Here is a 24,782-nt window from a genome sequence, read left to right as displayed (position 1 = left end):
ACCTCACTCTATTCCTATACTCACTGTCGTGTGGTACAGGCAGTAATCCTGCGATTACTACCCTTGTGGTCCTGCTTCTCAGATTCTTTCTTAACTCCCTGCAGTCTGCTTTCAGGACTTCTTTTTCCTACTTATGTCATTGGTACCAATATGTACCACGACCTCTGGCTGTTCACCTTCCCACTTCAGGATATTGTGGACGTGATCAGAAACATTCCAGACTCTGGCACCTGGGATGCAAGCTACCATCCGAGTTTCTTTCCTGCATCCACAGAATCGCCTGTCTGACCCCCTAACTGTAGAGTACCCTATCACTGCTGTCATCCTCTTCCTTTCCCTACTCTTCTGAGCCACAGGTCCAGTCTCTGTGCCAGAGGCACGGTTACTGTTGCTTCCCCTAGGAGTACTTATTGTTAAGGGGGGCAGCACAGGGGTACTTTATAGAATCTGACTCTTGCCCTTCCCTCTCCTGACTTATCTGTCTCCCGAGGCCCCGGTGTGACTACTTGTTTATAGCTTCTTTCTATCACCTCCTCACTCTCCCTGACCAGACGAAGGTCATCGATCTGCATCTCCAGTTCCCTAATGCGGTCCGAAGGAGCTGCAGCTTGACGCACCTGGCGTAAATGTGGCTGTCCTGGAGGCTGGGAGTCTCCCGGACCTCCCATATCTGACACTGAGCAGAGAAAACCAGCCTCCCACATATACTTCCTGTCTCTGTTGTACACAGGTAACCTACCACACCTCGACCTGTTATCGCTGAAGCCTTGTTGAGCCAAAACCTTCCTACTCTTTCTCCCTCTACTCTGTTCCCTGTTCTATAAAGCTGTCTTCTTTTTAAACTCTTCTCGCTGTTTTAACTGGCTGATGTCCACACACTTGCGCAGTCATGCCTCAATCAAACTGCTGAGCATGTTCGTGACAGTTCTCATGCTTTGGACTTTTTCAGTGATTTCAAGTTCCCTGGCCCCCATTGTTTTATTTTCACCATGGACGTCCAGTCCCTACATATCTCCATCCCTCACCAGGAAGATCTCAAAGCTCGCTGTTTCTTTTTGGATTCCAGACTCTACCACCACTCTCCTCCGTCTAGCAGAATTGGTCCTTACTCTTAATAATTTCTCCTTCAGCTCCTTCAAACTAAAGTGTAACCATGGGCACCCATATGGGTCCCAGTTATGCCTGCCTTTTTGTTGGCTTTATGGAACAGTCCATGTTCCAAGCCTATACGGGTATCCGTCCCCCACTTTTCCTTCGCTACATCGACAACTGCATTGGTGCTGCTTCCTGAATGCATGTTGACCTCATTGACTTCATCAACTTTGCCTCCAACTTCCACCCTGCCCTCAAATTTATCTGGTCCATTTCCGACACCTCCCTTCCCTTCCTTGATCTGTCTCCGTTTCTGGAGACAGCTTATCTACTGATATCTACTATAAGTCCACGGACTCTCACAGCTACTTGGACAATTCCTCTTCCCACCCTGTTACTTGTAAAAATGCCTCCATCCTCTCAATTCCTCCATCTCCACAACACCTGCTCTCAGAATGAGGCTTTTCATTTCAGGAGGAAGGAGATGTCTTCCTTTTTTAAAGAAAGGGGCTTCCCTTCCTCCACCATCAGCTCTGCCCTCAAACACGTCTCCCCCATTTCACACACATCTGCTCTCACCCCATCCGCCCACCACCCCACTGGGGATAGGGTTCCTCTCGTCTTCACCTACCACCCCACCAGCCTCTGTGTCCAACATATAATTCACCATAACTTCTGCCACCTCCAACAGGATCCCTCTACCAAGCACATCTTTCCCTCCCCCCCACTTTGTTTTCCGTGGGGATCGCTCCCTACACGACTCTCTTGTCCATTCGTTTTCCCCCCCATCCTTTCCCACTGACCTCCCTCCTGGCACTTGTCGTTGTAAGCGGAACAAGTGCTACACCTGCCCTTACACATCCTCCCTCACCACCATTCAGGGCCCCAGACAGTCCTTCCAGGTGAGGCGACACTTCACCTGTGAGTTGGCTGGTGTGGTATACTGCGTCCGGTGCTCCCGGTGTTGCCGTCTATAAATTGTTGAGACCCAGCACAGACTGGGAGACCATTTTGGTGAACACCTGTGTTCTGTCCGCCAGAGGAAGCAGGATCTCCCAGTGGCCACACATTTTAATTCCACATCCCATTCCCATTCTGATATGTCTATCCATGGCCTCCTCTACTGTCAAGATAAAGCCACATTCAGGTTGGAGGAACACCACCTTATATTCCGTCTGGGTAGCCTCCAACCTGACGGCATGAACACTGATTTCTCTAACTTCTGTTAATGCCCCACCTCCCCTTCTTACCCCATCCCTATTTATTTATTTTCTTTCTTTCACCTTTTTTAACTCTCTCTTTCCCTCTCACATTAACTCCTTGCCTGTTCTCTATCTTCCTCTGGCACTCCCCTCCCGCTTTCTTTCTTCCAAGGCATTCCGTCCTATGATACTCCCCCTTCTCCAGCCTTGTATCCCTTTTGCCAATCGACTTCCCAGCTCTTAGCTTCATCCCTCCCCCTCCTGTCTTCTCCTATCATTTTGGGTCTCCCCACCCCCTCTCAAATCTCTTACTATCTCTTCTTACAGTTAGTGCTGACGAAGGGTCTCAACTTGAAACTTTGACTGTACTTCTTCCTATAAATGCTGCCTGGCCTGCTGCGTTCCACCAGCATTTTGTGTGTGTTGCAGAAGAAGTAACTGTCCTTGAAACTTTTCTCGCTGTTCTGAAGGCTGACGTCCTTCTTAAGTATTCATTTACATTTCTTGTACTCTTCAAGTACTGCCTATATCTGCTATGCACCAAGGCCTCAAAATCTCTCAAAAACCAAGGTTCCCTAAAGCTATTAGCCTTGTCTTTTATTCTGACAGGAATATGCTTCAGTATTCACTATGGAAAAGGAACTTGGCGATATTAAGGATGACTTGCAGTGGACTGAAAAGCTTGAGCATGTAGATATTAAGGAAGAGGATGTGCTGGAGCTTTTGGAAAGCATCAAGTTAACGGAACGGAGGGGATATACCCCAGGCTATTGTGGGAGGCGGGGGAGGAGATTGCTGAGCCTCTGGCAGTGACCTTTGCATCATCAATGAGGACGGGAGAGGTTCCAGAGGATTGGAGGGTTGCAGATGTTGTTCCTTGATTCAAGAAAGGGAGTAGAGATCGCTCAGAAAATTATAGGCCAGTGAGTCTTACTTCAGTGGTTGGTAAGTGGATGGAGAAGATCCTGAGAGGCAGGATTTATGAGCATTTGGAGAGGCATAATTTGATTACGAATGGTCAGCATGGCCTGTCAAAAGCAGTTCATGCCTTACGAGCCTGACTGAATTTTTTGAGGATGTGACTAAACACATTGATAAAGGTAGAGCAGTAGACAATAGACAATAGGTGCAGAAGTAGACCATTCGGCCCCTCGAGTCTGCACCGCCATTCTGAGATCATGGCTGATCATTCACTATCAATACCCAGTCCCTGCCTTGTCCCCATATCCCTTGATTCCCCTATCCATCAGATATCTATCCAGCTCCTTCTTGAAAGCATCCAGAGAATTGGCCTCCACCGTCTTCCGAGGCAGTGCATTCCACACCTCCACAACTCTCTGGGAGAAGAAGCTCTTCCTCAACTCTGTTTTAAATAACTGACCTCTTATTCTCAATCCATGCCCTCTGGTACTGGACTCTCCCAACATCTGGAACATATTTCCTGCCTCAATCCTATCAAATCCTTTAATTATCTTAAACGTTTCAATCAGATCCCCTCTCAATCTCCTCAATTCCAGCGTGTACAAGCCCAATCTCTCCAATCTCTCTGCGTAAGACAGCCCTGCCATCCCAGGAATCAACCTAGTGAATCTACGCTGCACTTCCTCAACTGCCAGAATGTCCTTCCTTAAACCTGGAGACCAAAACTGTACACAATATTCCAGGTGTGGTCTCACCAGGGCCCTGTACAAATGCAAAAGGACATCCTTGCTCTTGTATTCAATTCCCCTTGTAACAAAGGCTGACATTCCATTTGCCCTCTTCACTGCCTGATGCACTTGCTCATTCACCTTCATTGACTTGTGAACTAGGACTCCTAGGTCTCTTTGCATTTCTCCCTTACCTAACTCTACTCCATTCAGACAATACTCTGCCCTCTTGTTCCTGCTTCCAAAGTGGATAACTTCACATTTATTCACATTGAATGACATCTGCCAAGTATCTGCCCACTCACCCAGCCTATCCAAGTCTCCCTGTATTCTCCTAACGTCCTCTTCGCATGTCACACTGCCACCCAGTTTAGTATCGTCAGCAAACTTGCTGATATAGTTTTCAATGCCCTCATCTAAATCATTGACATAAATCGTAAAGAGCTGTGGTCCCAATACAGAGCCCTGTGGTACCCCACTAGTCACCTCCAGCCAGTCCGAGAAGCACCCATTCATTGCTACCCTTTGCTTTCTATCTGCCAACCAGTTTTCTATCCATGTTGAAACCCTGCCCCAATGCCATGAGCTCTGATTTTACTCACCAATCTCCTATGTGGCACCTTATTGAATGCCTTCTGAAAGTCTAGGTATACAACATCCACTGGCTTACCCTCGTCTAACATCCTTGTTACACCCTCAAAAAACTCCAACAGATTAGTCAAGTAGATGTAGTGTATATGGATTTCAGGAAGGCATCTGATAAGGTACCCCATGTAAAGGCTTACTGAGAAAGTAAGGAGGCATGGGATCCAAGGGGACATTGCTTTGTTGATCCAGAACTGGCTTGCCCACAGAAGGCAAAGAGCGGCTGTTGACGGGTCATATTCTGCATGGAGGTCGGTCACCAGTGGGGTGCCTCAGGGATCTGTTCTGGGACCCCTACTCTTTTTGATTTTTATAAATGACCTGAAAGAGGAAGTGGAAAGATGGGTTAGTAAAGTTGCTGATGACACAAAGGTTGGGGTGTTGTGGATAGTGTGGAGGGCTCAGGTTACAGCGGGACATTGATAAAATGCAAAACTTGGCTGAGAAGTGGCAGATGGAGTTCAACCCGGATAAGCGTGAGGTGGTTCATTTCGGTAGGTTAAATATGATGGCAGAATATAGTATTAATCATAAGACGCTTGGCAGTGTGGAAGATCAAAGGGATCTTGGTGTCCGAGTTCTTAGGACACTAAAAGCTGCTAAAGGTTGACTGTGGTTAAGAAGGCATAAGATGCATTGGCCTTAATCAATTGTGGGATTGAGTTTAAGAGCCGAGAGGTAATGTTGCAGCTATATGGGACCCTGGTCAGACCCCACTTGGGTGCAGAGGAGATTTACAAGGGTGTTGCCTGGATTGGGGAGCATGCCTTATGAGAATAGGTTGAGTGAACTGAACCTTTTCTCCTTGGAGCAAAGAAGCATGAGAGGTGACCTGATAGAGGTGTATATGATGAGAGGCATTGATCGTGTGGATGGTCAAGGCTTTTTCCCAGGGCTGAAATGGCTAACACGAGAGGGCATAGTTGTAAGGTGCTTGGAAGCAGGTACAGAGGAGATGTCAGGGTTAAGTTTTTTACACAGAGAGTGATGAGTGCATGGAATGGGGTGGTGGAGGCGGAAATGATAGGGTATTTTAAGAGACTCCTGGATAGGTACATAGAGCTTAGAAAAATAGAGGGCTATGGGTAACCCTGGGTAATTTCTAAGTAAGTACATGTTCGGCACAACTTTGTGGGTCGAAGGGCCTGTATTGTGCTGTAGGTTTTCTGTGTTTCTGTATAAACTCTGTATTCTCAAGTCACAAGTATTTTTGTGTACAGTACATGAGCTTCAGTTCTTGTGTGTATTCAACTACTGTAGTCCACAGCTGAATTCTCTAAAAGATTGTGTGAAGTTAATTTTGCAGGAAGCAGCGCCCAGCTGCTCTATCCTCCTGCTGTCTATTCAGTGTCTGCAGTGTTGAGTGTCTGATACAGTGCCAGTTTTCACTAATGCTTCCTCAACAGGGCTTGACAAGGTGCTGAATGAGGAAGATCTGAGGTTAGTGTTAAAGAGACTTATGTTTAAACTATGGGCTTGGCTGTAGTCTGGGCAAGATACTGATCTCCCTCAGGGTGGGTGGGAGTGGTATGCTGTTACCTAGGTTAGCAACCAGTACATGTACGGTAAGCCTGTATCCTGTGAGATATGCGGTTGGGGCTGAAGAATGAGTTATCTGGACACGTGCAGTGAACAAAATTGTCTTGTTTGACTTGCTTCACATTCAGAAAATCTGACATCTTTCCCTCTTCTGTTAGGTATACGCACATGCTGGAGCAGCACATGCAGGAAAGATATACACAGCCTGTGGGAGAAGTGGCAGAAATTATTTGAAGGAGCTGCACTGTTACCACCCAGAGTCAAACCAGTGGGAAGCAAGGGCTGATGCCCCAGTAGAAAGAGCCTGGCATGGAATGGCTGCAGTCCAGGGCCACCTTTACCTTCTGGGCGGCAGTAACAATGCCAATGGGTACAGGCAGGATGTGATGCAGGTGAGCCCTTGAGACAGCTGAGTAATTCCTTCCATCTTGGGACGACCAATGTTAAGAATTTGATATCTGTCACTAGCCTTGGGTGTAAATACAATTTAAATCCATGACCAGGTTCATTTCCCAATACCAGATCAAGTACAGCCTCTCCTCTTGTAGGCTTAACTACATAGTCAGGAAATCTTCCTGAACACACCTGACAAAAACTCCACCCCAGCTAAACCCCTTGCTCTGGAGATAAGCCGATCAATAATGGGAAAATTCAAATCTCCCACCACGACAACCCTCTTTGAGGATGGTTTTGCTTTCTACTGCATAGAACAGTACAGATATCGTGTTGACCTTTAAACCTACTGTAACAACTATCTCATCCTTCCTTCTCACATAGCCCTCCATTAATCTTATCATCCATGTGCTTATCTAAGAATGTCTTTAATGTTCTAATTTGTCTCCCTCTTACACCACATCAGGGAGTATGTTGCAATATGATCCACACACTTACCACTTTGAATATAAAAGCCTTCCCTCCAATCACCTTAAAATTATGTCCTCTCATATTAGTGTTTGCCACCCTGAAAAGAGGCACTGGCTGGATTCCCAATCTATGCTTCTTATCATCTTGTATACCTCCATTAAGTCACCTTTCATTCTTTGTTCCAAACAGAAATGCCCTAGCTCATTTAATTTATCTTCAAAAGATATTCTCGCTAATCCAAGAAGCATGCTAGTAAAGCTTCTCTGCACCCTCACTAAAACTTCCATAACCGCCCTATATGAGGCAACCAGAACTGAACACAATATTCTAAGTGTGGCCTAACCATAGTTTTTAGAACTGCAACATTATCTTGCGGCCCTTAAACTTAATCCCCTGACTATCAAAGGCGATACACCTTATCAAATTGCACAGCAACTTTGAGGGATCTGTGAACATGGAGCTTACATTATCTTGTACTCTGTTCTCAGGTTTCACCTTGCAAAGTGTATAAATTCACACTTCCCACTCCATCTGCTGCTTCTCAGCCCAGCTCTGCATCCTCTGTTTTCCATAATAACCTACGACACTATCCACAACACTGTCATTTGTGTCTCTGCAGACTTACTAACCCACCCTTCCACTGCTACATCCAAGTCATTTATAAGTCTTCAGTTGGTTCACCATTGGCAGCTGTCCTTATACACCGGCTGGGTAGCCTCCAACCTGATGGCATGAACATTGACTTCTCTAATTTCTGTTAATGCCCCTCCTCCCCTTCTTACCCCATCCCTGATATATTTAGTTTTTTGTTTCTGTTCCCCCCCCCCCTTTTTTTCTTTCTCTCTCTGCCCATCTCTTTTGCATCCTTTTGCTCTGTGCTCATTGGCTTAATCTTTTATTATGTTTCTCCTGGTTCTTACTATGCAGGTTTCCTGTTACAACATTGAGCGGGACCAGTGGTCAACAGTATCCGAAATGCCCTTTGGCCATGGGGAGCCAGGCATCGCCATCCTGGACAACAAAATATACGTCCTGGGTGGGAGGTCACATGACCGCTACACGCGCACAGACTATGTGCACATATACAATGTAGCAGATCACTGCTGGGAGGAAGCCCCTGACATTGAATGTGCCAATTCGGGCATGTCCTGCTGTGTCCTTACTCTTCCAAGGAGGCTGGTGGAGGACCGGGCAAATCCCACACCACTAAAGCCAGCCCAGCCAGTTTGCCGCCGTCGTGCCTTCATGCTTCCTGAAGTGGTTGGGCTTTCTGACTTTGAGGAGCTCAGTTCCAGCGAAGACTGAAGTCAGGTTAAGGTGCCAAAACTGTCAAATACTCTGATCCTGTGGATATTCACCCTCTCCCTCGTTTCTCCTCCTCATGTTCTTAACTGCTGTTGAAGAGTCTGGGTTGTCAAAACACTGGGTAGACCTTGCCTGATGAGGGAGGTTCCTGTACAGGAATACATACAGTGGCATGCATCCCTGGTCAAAATTGCTGTTACTGTGAATAGCTAAGCGAGTAAAAGATGACCTGATTTCCAACAGGCATAAAGTTAAAGATGACACATTTCCTTAATATTACTTTTAAGCAAGATTACTTTTTTGTTTCCTTCTTTTACAGTTCCAAAATAACAAAAAAGGATAAGGGCCCACAGCAAAAGTTTGGTCACCCTGCATGGTCAGTACTTAGTAACACCCCCTTTGGCAAGTATCAAGCTTGTAAATGCTTTTTGTAGCCAGCTAAGAGTCTTTCAATTCTTGTTTGGGGGAGTTTTACCCATTCTTCCTTGCAAAAGGCTTCTAGTTCTGTAAGATTAGACAATAGGTGCAGAAGTAGACCATTCGGCCCTTCGAGCCTGCACCGCCATTCTGAGATCATGGCTGATCATCTACTATCAATACCCAGTTCCTGCCTTGTCCCCATATCTCTTGATTCCCCTATCCACAAGATACCTATCTAGCTCCTTCTTGAAAGCATCCAGAGAAATGGCCTCCACTACCTTCCGAGGCAGTGCATTCCAGACCCCCACAACTCTCTGGGAGAAGAAGTTTTTCCTTAACTCTGTCCTAAATGACCTACCCCTTATTCTCAAACCATGCCCTCTGATACTGGACTCTCCCAGCATCTGGAACATATTTCCTGCCTCTATCTTGTCCAATCCCTTAATAATCTTATATGTTGCAATCAGATCCCCTCTCATTCTCCTTAATTCCAGCGTGTACTAGCCAAGATTCTTGGGCCGTCTTGTATGCCCTGCTCTTTTAAGGTCTATCCACAGATTTTCTATGATGTTTATGTCAAGGGACTGTGAGGGCCACGGCAAAACCTTCAGCTTACGCCTCGAGGTAATCCATTGTGGATTTCGAGGTGTATTTAGGATCCTGTTGTACAAGCCATCCTCTTTTCACCTTCAGCCTTTTTACAAACGGTGTGGCTTGCTTCCAGAATTTGCTGGTATTTAATTGAATCTCTACCTCTACCAGTGAAATGTTCCCCATGCCACTGGCTGCAACACAAGCCCAAAGCATGATCGATCCACCCCCGTGCTTAACAGTTGGAGAGGTGTTCTTTTCATGAAATTCGGCACCCTTTTTTCTCCAAACATACCTTTGCTCATTGTGGCCAAAAAGTTCTATTTTAACTTCATCAGTCCACAGGACTTGTTTCCAAACACAGGCTTGTTTAGATGTTTCTTTGCATTGAGGACACAGGAAAGGTTTCTGATGACTCTTTCATGAAGGTCATATTTGTGCAGGTGTCGCTGCACAGTGGAACAGTGCACCACCACTCCAGAGTCTGCTGAATCTTCCTGAAGGTCTTTTGCAGTCAAACTGGGGTTTTCATTTCCCTTTCTAGCAATCCTACGAGCAGTTCTCTCAGAAAGTTTTCTTGGTCTTCCAGACCTCAACTTGCCCTCCACTGTTCCTGTTAACTGCCATTTCTTAAATACGTTACAAACTGAGGAAACGGCTACCTGAAAACGCTTTGCTATCTTATAGCTTTCTCCTGCTTTGTGGGCATCATTTATTTTAATTTTCAGAGTGCTAGGCAGCTGCTTAGCAGAGCCCATGGCTGCTGATTGTTGGGACGTGGTTTGAGGAGTCAGGGTATTTATAAAGCTTTGAAATTTGCATCATCTGCCTTTCCTTACAATGACCGTGAACAAGCCATTGCCCTAACAAGCTAATTAAGGTCTGAGACCTTGGTAAAAGTTATTTGAGAGCTCAGATCTCTTGGGGTGCCCAAACTTTTGCATGGTGCTTCTTTTTTTTTCCACTCTGAAATTGTACAGAACAAAAATAAATCACTAATCTTGCTTAAAATGTTGAAAAAAATGTTTATGACTTTCGAAGATCAGTTCAACTTCTACTCACTTAACTATTCACAGTAACAGAAATTTTGACCAGGGGTGCCCAAGCTTCTGCATGCCACTGTATGCTCCTCTCCCTGCCTCACCTGCACTGTTAACCTGTTGAACTGACTGTTGCTGAGCAGCCAATTTTGACAGTGCAGGAAGATCATTACATCAAAATCTGATTCAGTCATTGTGGTGGTTAACAAATATTCCCTCAGTCAGGGACCTTGTATCTTTCATCCCAGCAAAAACTGTGGAGACTAATCATCAGTTTCAAAGCTTGACATTCTTAGTACATCACTAGGAATGCTCACGGGACTGTGTGCACACTGCCAGTTCATCATTGAGGAGACTCACTGCAGTCTAACGTTTCGTCATTTCTCCCTGCATCTTCGCCTCTCCCTTGCGCTTCCTTCCCACGCGCTTCATTCTGCTCTCGGTGATTCTTCTCTGAAGTATCTCTTTGCAGTTTCACTGTACAGGAGCTGGAACTCATTCCATGTTCTTTGTCTTCCCTCCTATCCAAACTGTGGAGTTCCTCTCTTCAGTTTTCCAGGTGAGGCATCTCCATGCTGATTATGGCACAGCACGAGCACTTTTGCCCCTGAGTGAAGACTCACTCCAAGAAATTTTACAGATGGAGGTGTACAGGCTGATCTGTCTGTCGTAGCCAGAGGGGCCATTTGCCATTTGGATTAAGGCTCAGTTTGTCTCAGGAAAGAGAATACCATTTACCTAACAGCTGGATGGGAAAGATCCACAGCTGCTTCCAAGAGCAGGGGAACTGCTCCCAGTACTATGACCCACATTCTTGCTTGTACCTGAAGTTCACATGGTTGTACTAGGTACAGCAGTAATATTCATTATGACATCAGCTGCTGTGACATGAGTTTGTGTATGGGAGTGTGTGGGTGGGGAGTGATCATCATCATGTCTGAGTGTAAACAAACATGCAGCTGATAGGCGTTTGCTGCATTTCACCATTTCCCTACAATGTATTGCCCTGGCTGTACAGTGGTTTGGAGGTTTTATTACACATGACAGAATTGCAGGTTTTTAAAAAATTTAATTCAGTTTATTTTTTATACTTCACTCCACTGAAGACTGCACTTTACCCAATCAGCCGTCGTCTGGTTTTCCAGTACATCAGCAGTGGTGAGATTGGTGACCTGTACTTGGTTGTATTTGACGCAGATGCCCTGCCATTGTTCCTAAACATGAAAGAAGAATCAGTAACTAACCTCGATGCTCACTTTTAAAGTTTGAGTGTTGATACAAAATTACAGTCTCTCAGTCTCCTTGTGACTCGTCCTGTGGCTCACTGTGTGTTTGCCTTGTATCTGCGAGGTGCCATGGAATGTGCTTCGAGCCAAGGTGCCATATAAATGCATGTACCAAGATGTGTTGTATTGATAGTAAACTGCATCTAATCACCAAGTGCACCAATCATGCTCACTTCAAGATTCCTAATGTCCAAGAGTGACCGTAGAGGAGATCCACTGCTAAAAATCTTCAGCATTTCTTTACAAACAGAGCAGTTTTGCTGGATCCTCCATGGCTGGTATGAATTTAATGTTTACCTCACTTAATCATGTTGCAAACCTGTGAAGCAACCAAGAAATTGTTAGCCAAAGTCTGGGTAATCATGCCAAGAAAGAGTTGACTTTATGAACATCAGGACATTTTCCAAACTTTCTGATGCAGAGTGACAACCCACTATGCAGACCGTCAGACAGAGACTCCCTGCTGTGTTCCAAAAGCTGCAGTGCTTGCTATGATGCTAAATGGTCCACCAGTCTAGGGAAAGAACAATATCATTGAGAAAGGTTTTATGAACCTAGGAACACTGCCACTTCTGTGTATGTTTGAAATACTGTAGGTTGTTTCCTTAGAAAGAGCTTGTTATAGTTTACCTGGCAATAAGGCACTGAAGATAACTGGAATAACATTCGATGGAAATCATCAAATCGTGGAACTTTTTCTGGAGTTTACACTTGTCCTCCAGAGCATTGAAGTTTTGTGTAATTAAAACCTGCACTCATTATTCTCTCAATGTCAATTTTCTGCTGCATGAAATACAAATAACAAAACTTTGTACGTTTGCATGGATTTTAAATCTGGCTCATAATTTGTGATCTTTAAGCTGATTTAGGAAGGCTGTGTGTTTCCCAGCTGCTTCAGCTTCAAACAGAAGTGGGAATGGGAACCCATCCAACAGCAGTGCTGGGGAATACCCTAGGAGCTCCATGAAAGGGGACCCCTTAAGCTGAAACATGCCTCCTCCAATGGGCGAAGGACAAATGTCCTGCTGCATTTTAAAGGTTAGCAGCTTTTACCCAAGTGCCCAGACCAGTGCTTATTCCTGCCCCAGTTCTAGTCATTTTTCTTATCACAGTTTGAGAGATTTTGCTATGCTTTAATTTGTGGGCTTTTCAGAGTCAAAGGGCACTACAGCACAGAAACAGGTCATTCAGCTCATCTAGTCCGTGTTGAACTTACTCTGCCTGGTCCTATTGAACCTCCATCCATACCCCACCTATCCAAATTTCCCTTTAATGTTGAAATCCACTTGTTCCACACTCACACCACCCTCTGAGTGAAGAAGTTAGCGAATGTTTGCTAGGAGGGTTTAAACTGGTTTTGCAGGGAGCTGGGAAACGGAGCTCCAGGTCAGTAAGGAAGGATTGGACAGGAAGGTAGATGAAGGAAAGTATTGAAAGGCAAAACTGAAGTAACAGGTATGATGGATTGGACAGTTCGAAGTGTGTTTATTTGCTATAGTATTATGAGTAAAGATAATGAACTGAGAAAGTGGATCAGTACATGGATATTGTGTCCATTACAGAAACTTGGCTGAGAGAGGGGCAGAAAGCTGTGATTTACCAGGTTTTCAAAGTTTTAGATAAGAGGTGGTTGTTTTAAAAAAAAGGGGGGGTGGAGTTGCACCACTAATCACAGTTGCAGGCAGTGAAGACATGGACAGGTCACACAGCGAGTTCATTTGGGTGGAACTCAGGAATAGTAAAATTGATGGGATTGTACTACAGACCCCCCCCCCCCCCCCAAATGGGACATTGAACAGATATGAAAACAGATTAAGATGTGTAAAAGTAAAAGGGTTATTGTCATGGGGCAATTTCAACTTCCCTAATATAAACTGGTACCTTTTCTTTGTGCAAGGGGTTTAGATGAGGCAGAATTTAACAGAATCCAGGAGGGTTTATTGAATCAAGGTGTAGATGGTCCAACAAGAGGAAGGTCTGGACCTGCTGGTGGGTAATGAACCTGGCCAGGTGACTGACCTTTCAGTGGGAGACTGCGTCTTTAGGATAGCTAGAGAAAGGGATTGGAATGTTCCTTGCAGGAGAATTTTAAATTGGAGTCAGGCAAATTATAAGGGCATTAGGCAGGAACCAAGGAGTTACAGTAATTGGGAACACTTTTTTCTGGCAAGTCCACATAAGACATGTGGAGGGTGTTTATTGGATAGAGCACAGGAAAGGTGTGTAAAGAAGGAAGGAAAGGGATGGAAAGATAAGAGAACCTTGGATGTCCAGAGAGGTCAAGAAGGAAAGTGAAAACTATGCAAAGCTTTGGAAATTCAGATCAAACGGAGCACGAGGAGTATACAGAAGCCAGAAGGGAATTAGGAAAACCAGGAGGGGCCATGAAAAGTCCTTGGCAATCAGGATTAGGGAGTGGGTAGGATCACATAAGGATAAAGAAGTGAACATTTTCTGGGATGCAAAGAGTGTGAGTGAGGTACTTAATAAGTACTTTGCTTCTGTATTTACTAAGGAAAAGGATATGGAGGACTAGGAGTTCGGTGCCGAGTATATAAATAAAGGAAAGATGGGCAGTAAGGCAAAGGAGGTGGGGTGGTGCTCTTAATTAAGGATGAGATCCAGGCGATTGTGAGAGACATAAGGAGCAGAATGTTGAGTCCACCTGGGTAAAGATTAAGAATAGTAAAGGGGGGGAAATCACTGGTGTGTGTTATCTATAGGCCACCTAATAAAAATATTGCAGGGGCAGAGGCGATTAACCAAGAAATTACTGTGGCTTGTAAGAACAGAACGGTAGTTGTCATGGGGGATTTTAATTTCCACAGATTGGGTGAATCAGGTTGGTCAAGAAAGTCTTGAGGAGGACTTCATGGAATGCATCCGTGATGGCTTTCTTGAGCAGCGTGTTAGTGAACCTACAAGGAAAAATGCTATCTTAGATCTAGTCCTGTGCAATGAGACAGGTAAGATTAACGATCTTGTAGTCAGGGATCCTCTTGGAAAGAGTGATCATAGTATGATTGAATTTCACATACAGATGGAGGATGAAATAGATCTATTATGCTTGAATAAGAGAGACTACAACAGGATGAGGGCGGAGTTGGCTAATGTGGATAGGGAGCACAGGTTATTTGATTTCACAGTGCTCAACAAAAGAATATTCCAGTGAAAAATAAGGTCAGTAAGTGCGGGGAGAGCCAGCCTTGGATAACTAAGGAAAGGAAAGAGAGTATCAAATTAAAAGCTTGTGTACAAAGTCACAGAGTAGTGGAAGTCTGGAGGATTGGGAAAACTTTAAAAAGAACAAATAAGTAAAAGGGAAAATAGAGTATGAAAGTACAAAATATAAAAACTAAAAGTATTTATATAAAGCGGAAGAGGATGGCTAAAGTCAATATAGGTCCCTTGGAAGATGAGAAGGGGAAATTGATATTGGATGATAAGGAAATGGCTGAGGCATTGAACGACTGTTTTGTGTCAATCTTCACGGTGGAGGACACATCTAATATGCTAAAGTGTGATGCTATGGATAAAATGGGAGGTGAGGACCTCCATAAAATCACTGTCACTAAAGAGATAGTGATGAGCAAACTAGAGGACCTGAAGGTAGATAAGTCCCCTGGTCCTGATGGGATGCATCCCAGGGTGCTGAAGGAATTGGCGGAGGTTATAGTAGATGCACTGGTAATCATTTACCAAAATTCTATAGACTCGGGGCAGGTCCCTGCAGATTGGAAGACAGCAAGTGTCATGCCACTTCTTAAAAAAGGATGTAGGCAAAAGACGGGCAACTATAGGCCAGTTAGCTTAACATCTGTAGTTGGGAAATGCTTGAAGCTGTCATTAAGGAAGAAATAGTGAAACATTTAGAAAGGAATAGTTCCATTAAACAGATGCAGCATGGATTCAGAAACGGCAGGTCCTGTTTGACGAACTTGCTGGAGTTCTTTGAGGACATAACGAGTGCAGTGGATAGAGGGGAACAGGTGGATGTTGTACACTTGGATTTCCAGAAGGCATTCGATAAGGTGCCGCACAAGAGACTTATAAATAAGATACGGATGCATGGAGTTGGAGGAAGTGTATTGGCATGGATAGTGGATTGGTTAACCAATAGAGGGCAGAGAGTTGGTATAAATGGGTGTTTCTCCGGTTGGCAGTCTGTGGTGAGTGGGGTGCCGCAGGGGTTGGTGCTGGGCCTGCAACTGTTTATCATTTACATTGATGATTTGGAAGAGGGGACTGAGTGTAGCGTAGCAAAACTTGCTATTGACACTAAACTGAATGGAAAAGCAAATTGTACAGAGGATGTGGAGAGTCTGCAGAGGAATATAGATAGGTTAAGTGAGTGGGCCAAGGTCTGGCAAGGAATACAACGTTGGTAAATGCAAGATCATCTACTTTGGAAGGAATAATATAAGAATGGATTATTACTTAAATGGTGAAAGATTGCAGCATGCTGTTGTGCAGAGGGATTTGAGGATGCTTGTTCATAAATCGCAGAAAGTTGGCTTGCAGGTGTTATTGAGAAGGCAAACGGAATGTTGGCCTTCATTGCCAGAGGGATTGAATTCAAGAGCAGGGAGGTCATGCTGCAACTACACAGGGTACTGGTGAGGCTGCACCTGGAGTACTGTGTGCATTTCTGGTCTCCATACTTGAGGGAGGATATACTGGCTTTGGAGGCAGTGCAGAGGAGGTTCACCAGGTTGATTCCAGAGATGAAGGGGTTAACCTATGAGGAGTGATTGAGTTGCCTGGGACTATACTCTTTAGAATTCAGAAGAATGAGAGGGGATCTTAGAGAAACACAGAAAATTTTGAAAGGTATTGATAAGATAGAAGTAGGAAAGGTGTTTCCATTGGTAGGTGAGACTAGAACTAGGGGACATTACCTCAAGATTCAGGGGAGAAGATTTAGGAGGGAGGTGAGGAGAAACTTTTTCCCAGGGAGTGGTGAATCTGGAATTCTCTTCCCAGGGAAGCAGTTGAGGTTTCTTCACTAAATTTATTTAAGATACAATTAGATAGATTTTTACATAGTAGGGGAATTAAGGGTTATGGGGAAAAGGCAGGTAGCTGGAGCTGAGTTTATGAACAGATCAGCCATGATCTTACTGAATAATGGGCCGGATGGCCTACTCCCGCTCCTATTTCTTATGTTCTTATATTAGGGTATTTAGAGGTTAGGGTGGAGGAAGTGTTGGGTTTCCTATTAAGTATTAAGGTGGATAAGTCCCCATGGCCTGATGGGATTTACCACAGGTTATTAAAGGAGACAAGAGATGAGATTGCTGGGGCCTTGACCAGTACCTTTGTGTCCTGGAGGACTGGTGAGTGTCTAATGTACCTCTATTTAAAGAAGGGAAAATCCTGGGAACTAAAGATTGGCAAGTCTCACATCAGTTGTAGGGAAATAGCTGGAGAAAATTTTTTGAGATAGGATATTTGAGCATTTGGAAACCTGTGTCCTAATTAGGGAGACAGCATGGTTTTGTGCTGACAGGTCGTGTCTTACCAACTTGATTGAGTTTTTGACAAGGTGACAAGAGAGCTTGATGAGGGTAGGGCAGTGGATGTTGTCTGCATGGATTTTAGTAAGGCGTTTGACAAGGTCCCTCGGAGTCAAATTAAGAAGATTAAGATGCATGGGGTTCTCAACGAATTGGCTCCTTGGATTCAGAATGGCACATAGAAGACAGAAAATAGTGGTTGATGGGGTTGAGGGGACATATTTGAGCTGGAGGTTTGTAATTAGTAGTGTTTTGCACAGATCTGTGTTGGGATCTCTGCTGTTAATGATGTATATAAATGACCTGGATGAAAATGTAGATGGGTGGATTAGTAAGTTCGCGATGATACCAAGTCTGGTGGAGTTGTGGATGAAGACTGGCAAAGAGTACAGTGCAATAGAGATCAATTGCAGATCTGGGCAGAGAAATGGCAGATGGAGTGTAATCCAAATAAATGTGAAGTGTTGCAAAGAGACAGTCCACTGTTTAAGGGCAAGACCCTTAACAATGTTGCTGAGCAGAAAGATCCTTGGGGTCCAGGTTCATAGCTCCTTCAAAGTGGCTACACAAGTCGATAGGGTGGTTAAGGCTTATGGAATGCTTGCTTTTAGTTAAGGTTTTGAGTTCAAAAGTCAGGGGTTATGTCACAACTTTATAAAACTCTGATCTGGCTTTTATCTGGAGTACTGCATACGTTTCTAACTGCTTCACTACAGAAAGAATGTTGAAAGTGTGCAGAAGAGGATGCTGCCTGGTTTTGGGGGTGTGTGCTACCATGAGAAGCTGTACAAACTTGGGTTGTATTCTTTGGAGCGGTGGTGGTTGAGGGGAGATCTGATAGAGGTTTACAAGATTATGAGAGGTACTAGGTTGAAATTTGTAATACAAGAAAGGGCATGCTTTGAAGGTAAGGGGGTAGGTTCAAAAAGGATGTGAGGGGCAAGTTTTTTTACTCAGTGGTGGATGCCTGGAATGCGCAGCCTGGTTTGATGGTAGAGGCAAATACATTAAATTAGATCGGCACATGAGTGTGGAAGATAGAGAAATATGGACAGTGTGTATGTAGGAGGGATTAGCTTTTGGGGAGTTTTGATATACTTTTTGGCTGATTCAGCACAACATTGTGGGCCAAAGGGCCTGTTCCTGGGCTGTACTGTTCTACGTTCCACCTCAAGTTTCCCCTAAACCTATGACCTCTCATCCTAGTCTAGTTGAAAAATCCTTCTTGCATTTACCCTATCTGCATTTTGTGTATCTTTATAAAATCTTCCCTCATTGTCCTACACAATGAAGTCCTGAACTGCTCAACCTTGCCCTATAACTTAAGACCCAGCAACATATTTATAACAGACAAGAGAAAATTTCCAGATGCTGGAAATCCAGAAACACACACACACTATTGGAGGAACTCATCATGCTGCCTGGCCTGCTGATTTCCTTCAGGATTTTGAATGCTTTTATTCATTTTCTTTCACAAACAAGAGAAAATCTGCAGATGCTGGAAACCCGAGCAACATGCACAAAATGCTAGCAACATGCATAGGGCTTCGGGCCAAATTGTTGACTGTATTTTTTCCATAGCCTGGCCTGCTCCTCCAGCATTTTGTGCATGTTGCTATACATTTTCTTTGTATTCTTTCAATCTTAGTGACATCTTTCCTGTCAGTAGTGACCAGAACTACTCCAAATTAGGCCTCACCAACATCTTGTACAACTTCAACATTCATGTACTCAATACTTAGATTTATGAAGGTCAATTTGCGAAAAGGTCTCAAATCCTATTTACTTGTGATGCCACTTCCAAGAAATTATGGATCTGTGTACCCAGATCCCTTAGTTGCACTGCACTCCTCAGTACCCTACCTTGGTTTGTCCTCCCAAAGTACAACACCTCACACTTGTATGTATCAAATTCCATCTGCCATTTTTCCAGATCTCACTGCAAGCTTTTATAGCCTTCCTTATTGCCTATTGCACCCCCAATCTTAGTGTCATCTGAAAACTTGATGATCCAGTTTACCACATTATTATCCAGATTGCTGATAATGACAACTACAAGCACACCACCAGTCACAGCTTCCTGCAAAGCCAGTATCAAATCCGACCTTGTCAAGGGCCTTGCTAAAGTCCATGTAGACATCATCCATTGCCTTCACTAAGTTTACTGGTAACATCTTTGGGAAAACTCTTCAAGACTGGTTTGATGTGACCTATCACACACAAAACCCCATTGACTATCCCTAATCAGGCCCTGTCTATCCAAATATATCCAGCCCCTGAAGCAAACAAGAAATTAGCCAAAGGGTGGGACAATCATGCTAAGAAAGAACAGACTTTATGAACATCAGAGACATTTGCAAAATTTTTGATGCAGAGTGTCAATCCAATATGTTGACAATTCTACCCCCCCCCCCACCCCCCACCAGCCGCTGGGCCCACTGTATCCCTGCAGTGGCAAGTCTGTTGCTCCATATTCCAGTTATAATAAATTCCATTAGCTGTGAAGAAGCTTGGAATGTCCTGGATTCACAGTAAGTGCAATAGAAATGTAGGTCTTTCTAAGCAGTGATGGTCTGCATACTTGCTCTTCTGAGGTTGGCCTGTTCATAGATCAGTTAAAAAGTTAAAGGTGATGATCGAAGGAAGGGCTTTAACATATCTCTTCTCTGCCTTGATGCTGTGCATCTACTCAATGTGGTCAGGTATCACTGTTTTGATCTAAACTCTGTGCTAACGTGAAACTAAACCTGTTCTGCCTTCACGATGGGTTAGCAGAGAGGGTGATCGGCTTTTTGTAAGCTCACTGACCACTTCCTGATTCTGCAGTGAGTAAGATAGTGCACCTTGAAGGAAGACCAGCCTTCCCAGATGCAGTTCTCATCTAGTGAGTATATTGACCCCCTCCCCCCATCAACCCCATCACTACCACAGATAAACTCAAAACAGCTTGCAATTTGAAGACTTATCTTGCTGGACAGGTGTTGTCAGCTATGCTCTGCCAAGTTTTGGCCAGAGTACAGAAAGATTAGCAACATCAGCTGCTAATGATGAGAGGTTTCTCAGGATGGGTTCATGGTCTTTTTATCATCTGAAGCCACTCTAGGCCAGGTGGGCCACTGCCTCATCCGTTGGCTTTGGGATGTGAAGGGTCAGTTTGGCCAGTCTTCTGTATCTGGATTAGGTTAGTGTGGCACTGGGCCAAATCTGGTGTAGCCCAGCTAACATCCTTCTGCATCAATGGGAAATTATCAGGTGGGGTGGGGTGATGAGTCAGGAATATCGATGTTCGATGTGCCGTGGAAATGGCAGTGTGGCCCAGGCCAGGAGCTTCTGACTTCTGTTTACTACTGCTTGTTAAGGTTTAACCTTAACACTCCCTCAATGCTGATGGCTGCACGGCTAGGCACACTTCAAAACCCAGTTACAAATTTGCTAATAAAGCACTTTTAGTAGAAACTCGGATAGCAATGAGGAGATGTTTAGGAACACAATAGATCAGCTGGTCAAGTGGTGTCACAGTAACAATCTTGCACTCAACATCAGCAAGACCAAAGAATTGATTGTAGACTTCATGAAGGGGAAGTTGGGAGAGCACACCGATTTTTATTGAGGGGCAGCAGTTTCAACTTACTGAATGTCAATGTCTCAAAGGATCTATTCTGGATCCAACATATTGATTTAATTACAACAAATGCACACTAGCAGCTATACTTCATTGGGAGTTTTTATCTATCACCAAAGACTCCAGCAAATTCCTACAGACGTACTGTGGAGACATTCTGACTGGTCGCATCACCATCTGGTATGGAGGGATCAATGCACAGGATTGGAAAAAGCTTCAGAGAGATGTAAACTCTGCCAGCTCTATTATGGATACGAGCTTCTCTACCATTGAGAACATCTTCTAAAGGCAGCATCACCATCTGGGACATGCACTGTTGTCATTACTACCATCAGAGAGGTAGTATTTGAGCCTGAAGACCCACATTCAAGTTCCTTCCCCTTAGATTTCTGAGTAGTTAATGGACACCAACTGCCTCACTACTCCTCTCTTGCACTGATTTATTGTAACAGATTACACAAAACTATGAGGGGTATAGATAGGGTAAATACAAGCAGGCTTTTCCCACTAGAGGCTGTAGTTTAAGGGTGAAAGCAAAATATTTAAAGAGAACCTGAGAGGGACTTCACTCAGAGGGTTGCACAAGTGTAGAGTGAATTGCCAGCAGAGATGGATGCAAGTTCAACTGCAACATTTGAGAGAAATTTAGGTAAATATACAAATGAGAGGGGTATGGAGGTGTGGGTAGATTACACTAGATCAGCATGGACTAGACAGAATGATAGATCTGTTTTGCTGTAGTGACTAGTAATTTGCTATACCTACACTGTCACAGGAAAGCTGCATGCATCAAGAACCCCAACCATCCAGACCCAGCTCTCTTCTTGCTGCTGCCATCAGGAACAGTTATTCCCCCTTAACCATTGGCCTCTTGAACCGGAGGCAATAAAGCCACTCACTGTTCCCACAACCGATGGACTCACTTTCAAGGACCCTCCATCTTAATAAATAAGCAATTACTTATTAATTTCTTCTGTATTTGCAGAGTTTGTCAGTCCATCCTGCTGAGTGCAGTCTTTCAGATTTACTGTGTAAAATAAATCTCAGGGTTGTATATGGTGACATATATGTACTTTGGGTAATAAATTTACTTTGAACACAAATTTCAAGACTTGTCAGTGACAATAAACCCGTTTCTGATGCTGAAGTCAGTACTGGTTCATTAATGAAGTTGTGGAAATGCAGATTTCTGGAAGTTATGTGGGGGGGTGGGGTGATGTTAGACACACTTAATGCACCGAAGACTCCAATATACATTCACTAACATAGTGTGCAGGGTGGAGTGTTTCAGTTACAAGGAGAGACTGGACAGGCTGGGCTTGTTTTGCTAGGCGGCTTAACGTGATCCTGACCAAGGTATACAATGTTGTAAGGGGCATAGACAAGGTAGAAAGAAAGAAACATTACTCCATGATAAAGGTGTTTAGGGAAAGGAGTAAGAGGGGATGTTTCCTGTGAGAGGTGGTGGAGGAGGCAGAGAAGTGAATTGCCAAAGGCTGCCAACCATTAAAACACTATTTGAATGACAGAGAATGTATACATGAAATCCTTACTCTTTGGGGTTTTTCTGTTTTGTGGATGTCTGCAAAGAATAAATGACAGAAAAACATTAGAACCAGAGCCTCCCCCCCCATGCACAAGCAGCAGCAAAGTATTAACCCTCCCCCATTTGCTCCAGCACAAAACACAAGCCACCTCCACCATCCAAAAAGATTATCTTGATGTTGCAGTGTTTGTGAGCATCACCAACTTCACAAAAATCAAGAAGCAGTTGGACCCTAGGTCAGCAGTGAAGTAGAAGGCAGATTGATAAGGCAGGGGAGTGGTGGGATCGTTCAAAGAACAAGCTGTAGGAAGACAAGACTCGTTTGCTCCTGTCTTTATCAACAGTTGAAAGCTTCATGTTCCAGGAGTGAGCCACCAGTAACCCATCTTAGTCCGACCACATTGACGCCACAACCAAGAAAGCTCATCAATACCTCTACTTTTCAGGATGCTGAATAAAATTGGCACATCGCCATTGACCCTTAATTTTTTTTTAATTGATGAACCATCAGGATGCATCACGGCTTGGTACGGCAACTGCTCAGCTTGCAACCACGGGACATCGCACAGTTGTGGAAACCTTTCCACAGGCATTGTTAGCCTGTGATCATGACAGATCAGAGTGTGCCCAGCCCAATCAATACAGTTCAAAAGCTAGCAAGTGAAAGTTAAAGACTCAATGCAAACAGCATGCTGGTGGATTAATGTGCCACTGTACCAAAACCTAGCAAGTCAGTCAATGGGCACAGCTAGGCAAAACTCAACAAGTGTTTCATACGCAGCAGCCAATAAAAGAACTGGGCCTAAACAGGCCCTTCAGTCCATCAAGTCTGAAAGAACCATCAACTATCCATTTATATTAATCCCATGTTACAATTCAAGATTCTACAACTCTCCTTTGCACTGGGGGCAATTTAGTGGGTAATCTCCAAATCCATTTACGGGACATGGGAATGGACCAGAGACAAAATTCACATGATCACAGAGAGAAGATGCAAACTCCACAGGGAGCACTGGAAGTTAGAACTGAATCTAGGTCACTGGCTCTACAATCCATCTACAATACAATAACAAGCTGAAAATGAAACATCTGTTAGCCACTAACTGGGACCTTGTTCAGCAGATAGATTTTTACCCAGAGCTTACCTGGATCCAAGGTCAGGCTAACGACATTGATTACTCTCAGTGCAGCATTGATCCTACACAATCCTCTAGCTCTGCTGCTGTCCAGGCCACTGGTACTCTCGTTCTAACTTCCATCTCCATGGCTGTACAGGCCTGTCTTTCCATGCAACTTTTCCCATAGCTCCCCGACACCAGTACCCCACCACTTAGTGGGGCAGTGCTCTGTGACCCACCCAATGACCCCACAACTGCCTCCCTCAGCCCCAGTCCTCACCAGTCTAAGCAAATGAGGCTGTGCGAGTTCACTCTAGGTTCATACCTGCATTCTCGGGTATGACCATCCTGCCTAATATAGGCAAAGAACTTCCATTCCATTGTGCCTGCCTCATCCAGACAGATAGTCCATCTGCTCCCAAGTTCGAGCTGATGATCCCCTACCTCCATGCTGGAAAATGAAGCAACGAACAGCTGGAAGAACTGTCGGGCAGCAGCTGCGGAAGATGGTTGATGTTTTGGCTCAGGAATCTGCAACAGGACTGAGTGTGCAGGGAAGATATCCAGTACCTAGAGGCAAGAGTGGGGGACAGAGACTGGAAGGTGATGGGTGGAAGCAGATGAGGGGAAAGTATGATGGGCAGATGGGGGAAAACAAGGGGTAGGAATGGTATAGGTGAATGGGGAACCTGGGTGGACTGGTGGGAATGGATGAGGAACATAAGGTTACCTGAAGTTCATACCATGGGGCCATCTTTTCAAAACCTGCACAATGCTAATGGAGTTTGGCAGAGGTTGCATCGAAACAAGTCTGGATCAGTCAGTAAAACAATTATACAGTTACAAGTGTTAATTATTTTATTGTGTTTTAAGGTAACAGCCCCAATATCATTTCAGACCATTTGTACTATTTCCATTTCAGTGTTGAATACACACCCTAACATTTAATATTTAAATGTGACTAAAATGGTCAATGAGTAGGAGACCTGGGTGGTTTGGGGTACTAGTGGTTGTGGTGAGATAGAAATTGCAAACAATCATTGAAACAAAAGATTGCAAGAGATTAAAATGGGAGATACAAGTAACCCCCTACTCAAGATAAGACAGTTCCTCAGACAGCAGCCAGCTATCAGATTAACTAGTCACAAGGGTAATGAATAGAAGTAGCTGCTTTCCAGTCAGGAATATATTAAGCACTTGAGCCCCATACTATTCTACTACATCTTTTACTGCCCTTTACATTGCTCAGGGTCTCCCTTAATGCACACATAATGTAATGCAGCCTTCCACACAGTAAATGTAACTAGACCTAAAGGATTCATTATGCTGCTGTTTGGGGATCTTGTG

The 24,782-nt window shown here is 44.3% G+C and overlaps 1 protein-coding gene across 7 annotated transcripts in view; it reads left to right on the top strand.

Annotated features, from left to right (window-relative positions):
• klhl22 (kelch-like family member 22) overlaps positions 1–21,874 on the top strand; it is a 136,915-nt gene extending 115,041 nt beyond the window's left edge. For all 7 annotated transcript variants that reach the window (XM_059983313.1, XM_059983315.1, XM_059983310.1 and 4 more), the window contains 2 exons: positions 6,286–6,519; positions 7,919–21,874. In XM_059983313.1, the coding sequence (XP_059839296.1) occupies positions 6,286–6,519; positions 7,919–8,296 (612 nt within the window). In that variant the 3' untranslated portion in view covers positions 8,297–21,874. The remainder of the gene's footprint in view (positions 1–6,285; positions 6,520–7,918) is intronic.
• The last annotated feature ends 2,908 nt before the right edge of the window (positions 21,875–24,782 follow it).

Source organism: Hypanus sabinus, chromosome 10 (genome assembly GCF_030144855.1).
Source record: "Hypanus sabinus isolate sHypSab1 chromosome 10, sHypSab1.hap1, whole genome shotgun sequence".
NCBI lineage: Eukaryota > Metazoa > Chordata > Chondrichthyes > Myliobatiformes > Dasyatidae > Hypanus > Hypanus sabinus.
The sequence above is the reverse complement of the archived record's forward strand: the minus strand, read 5'-3'. Positions and strand labels throughout refer to the sequence as shown.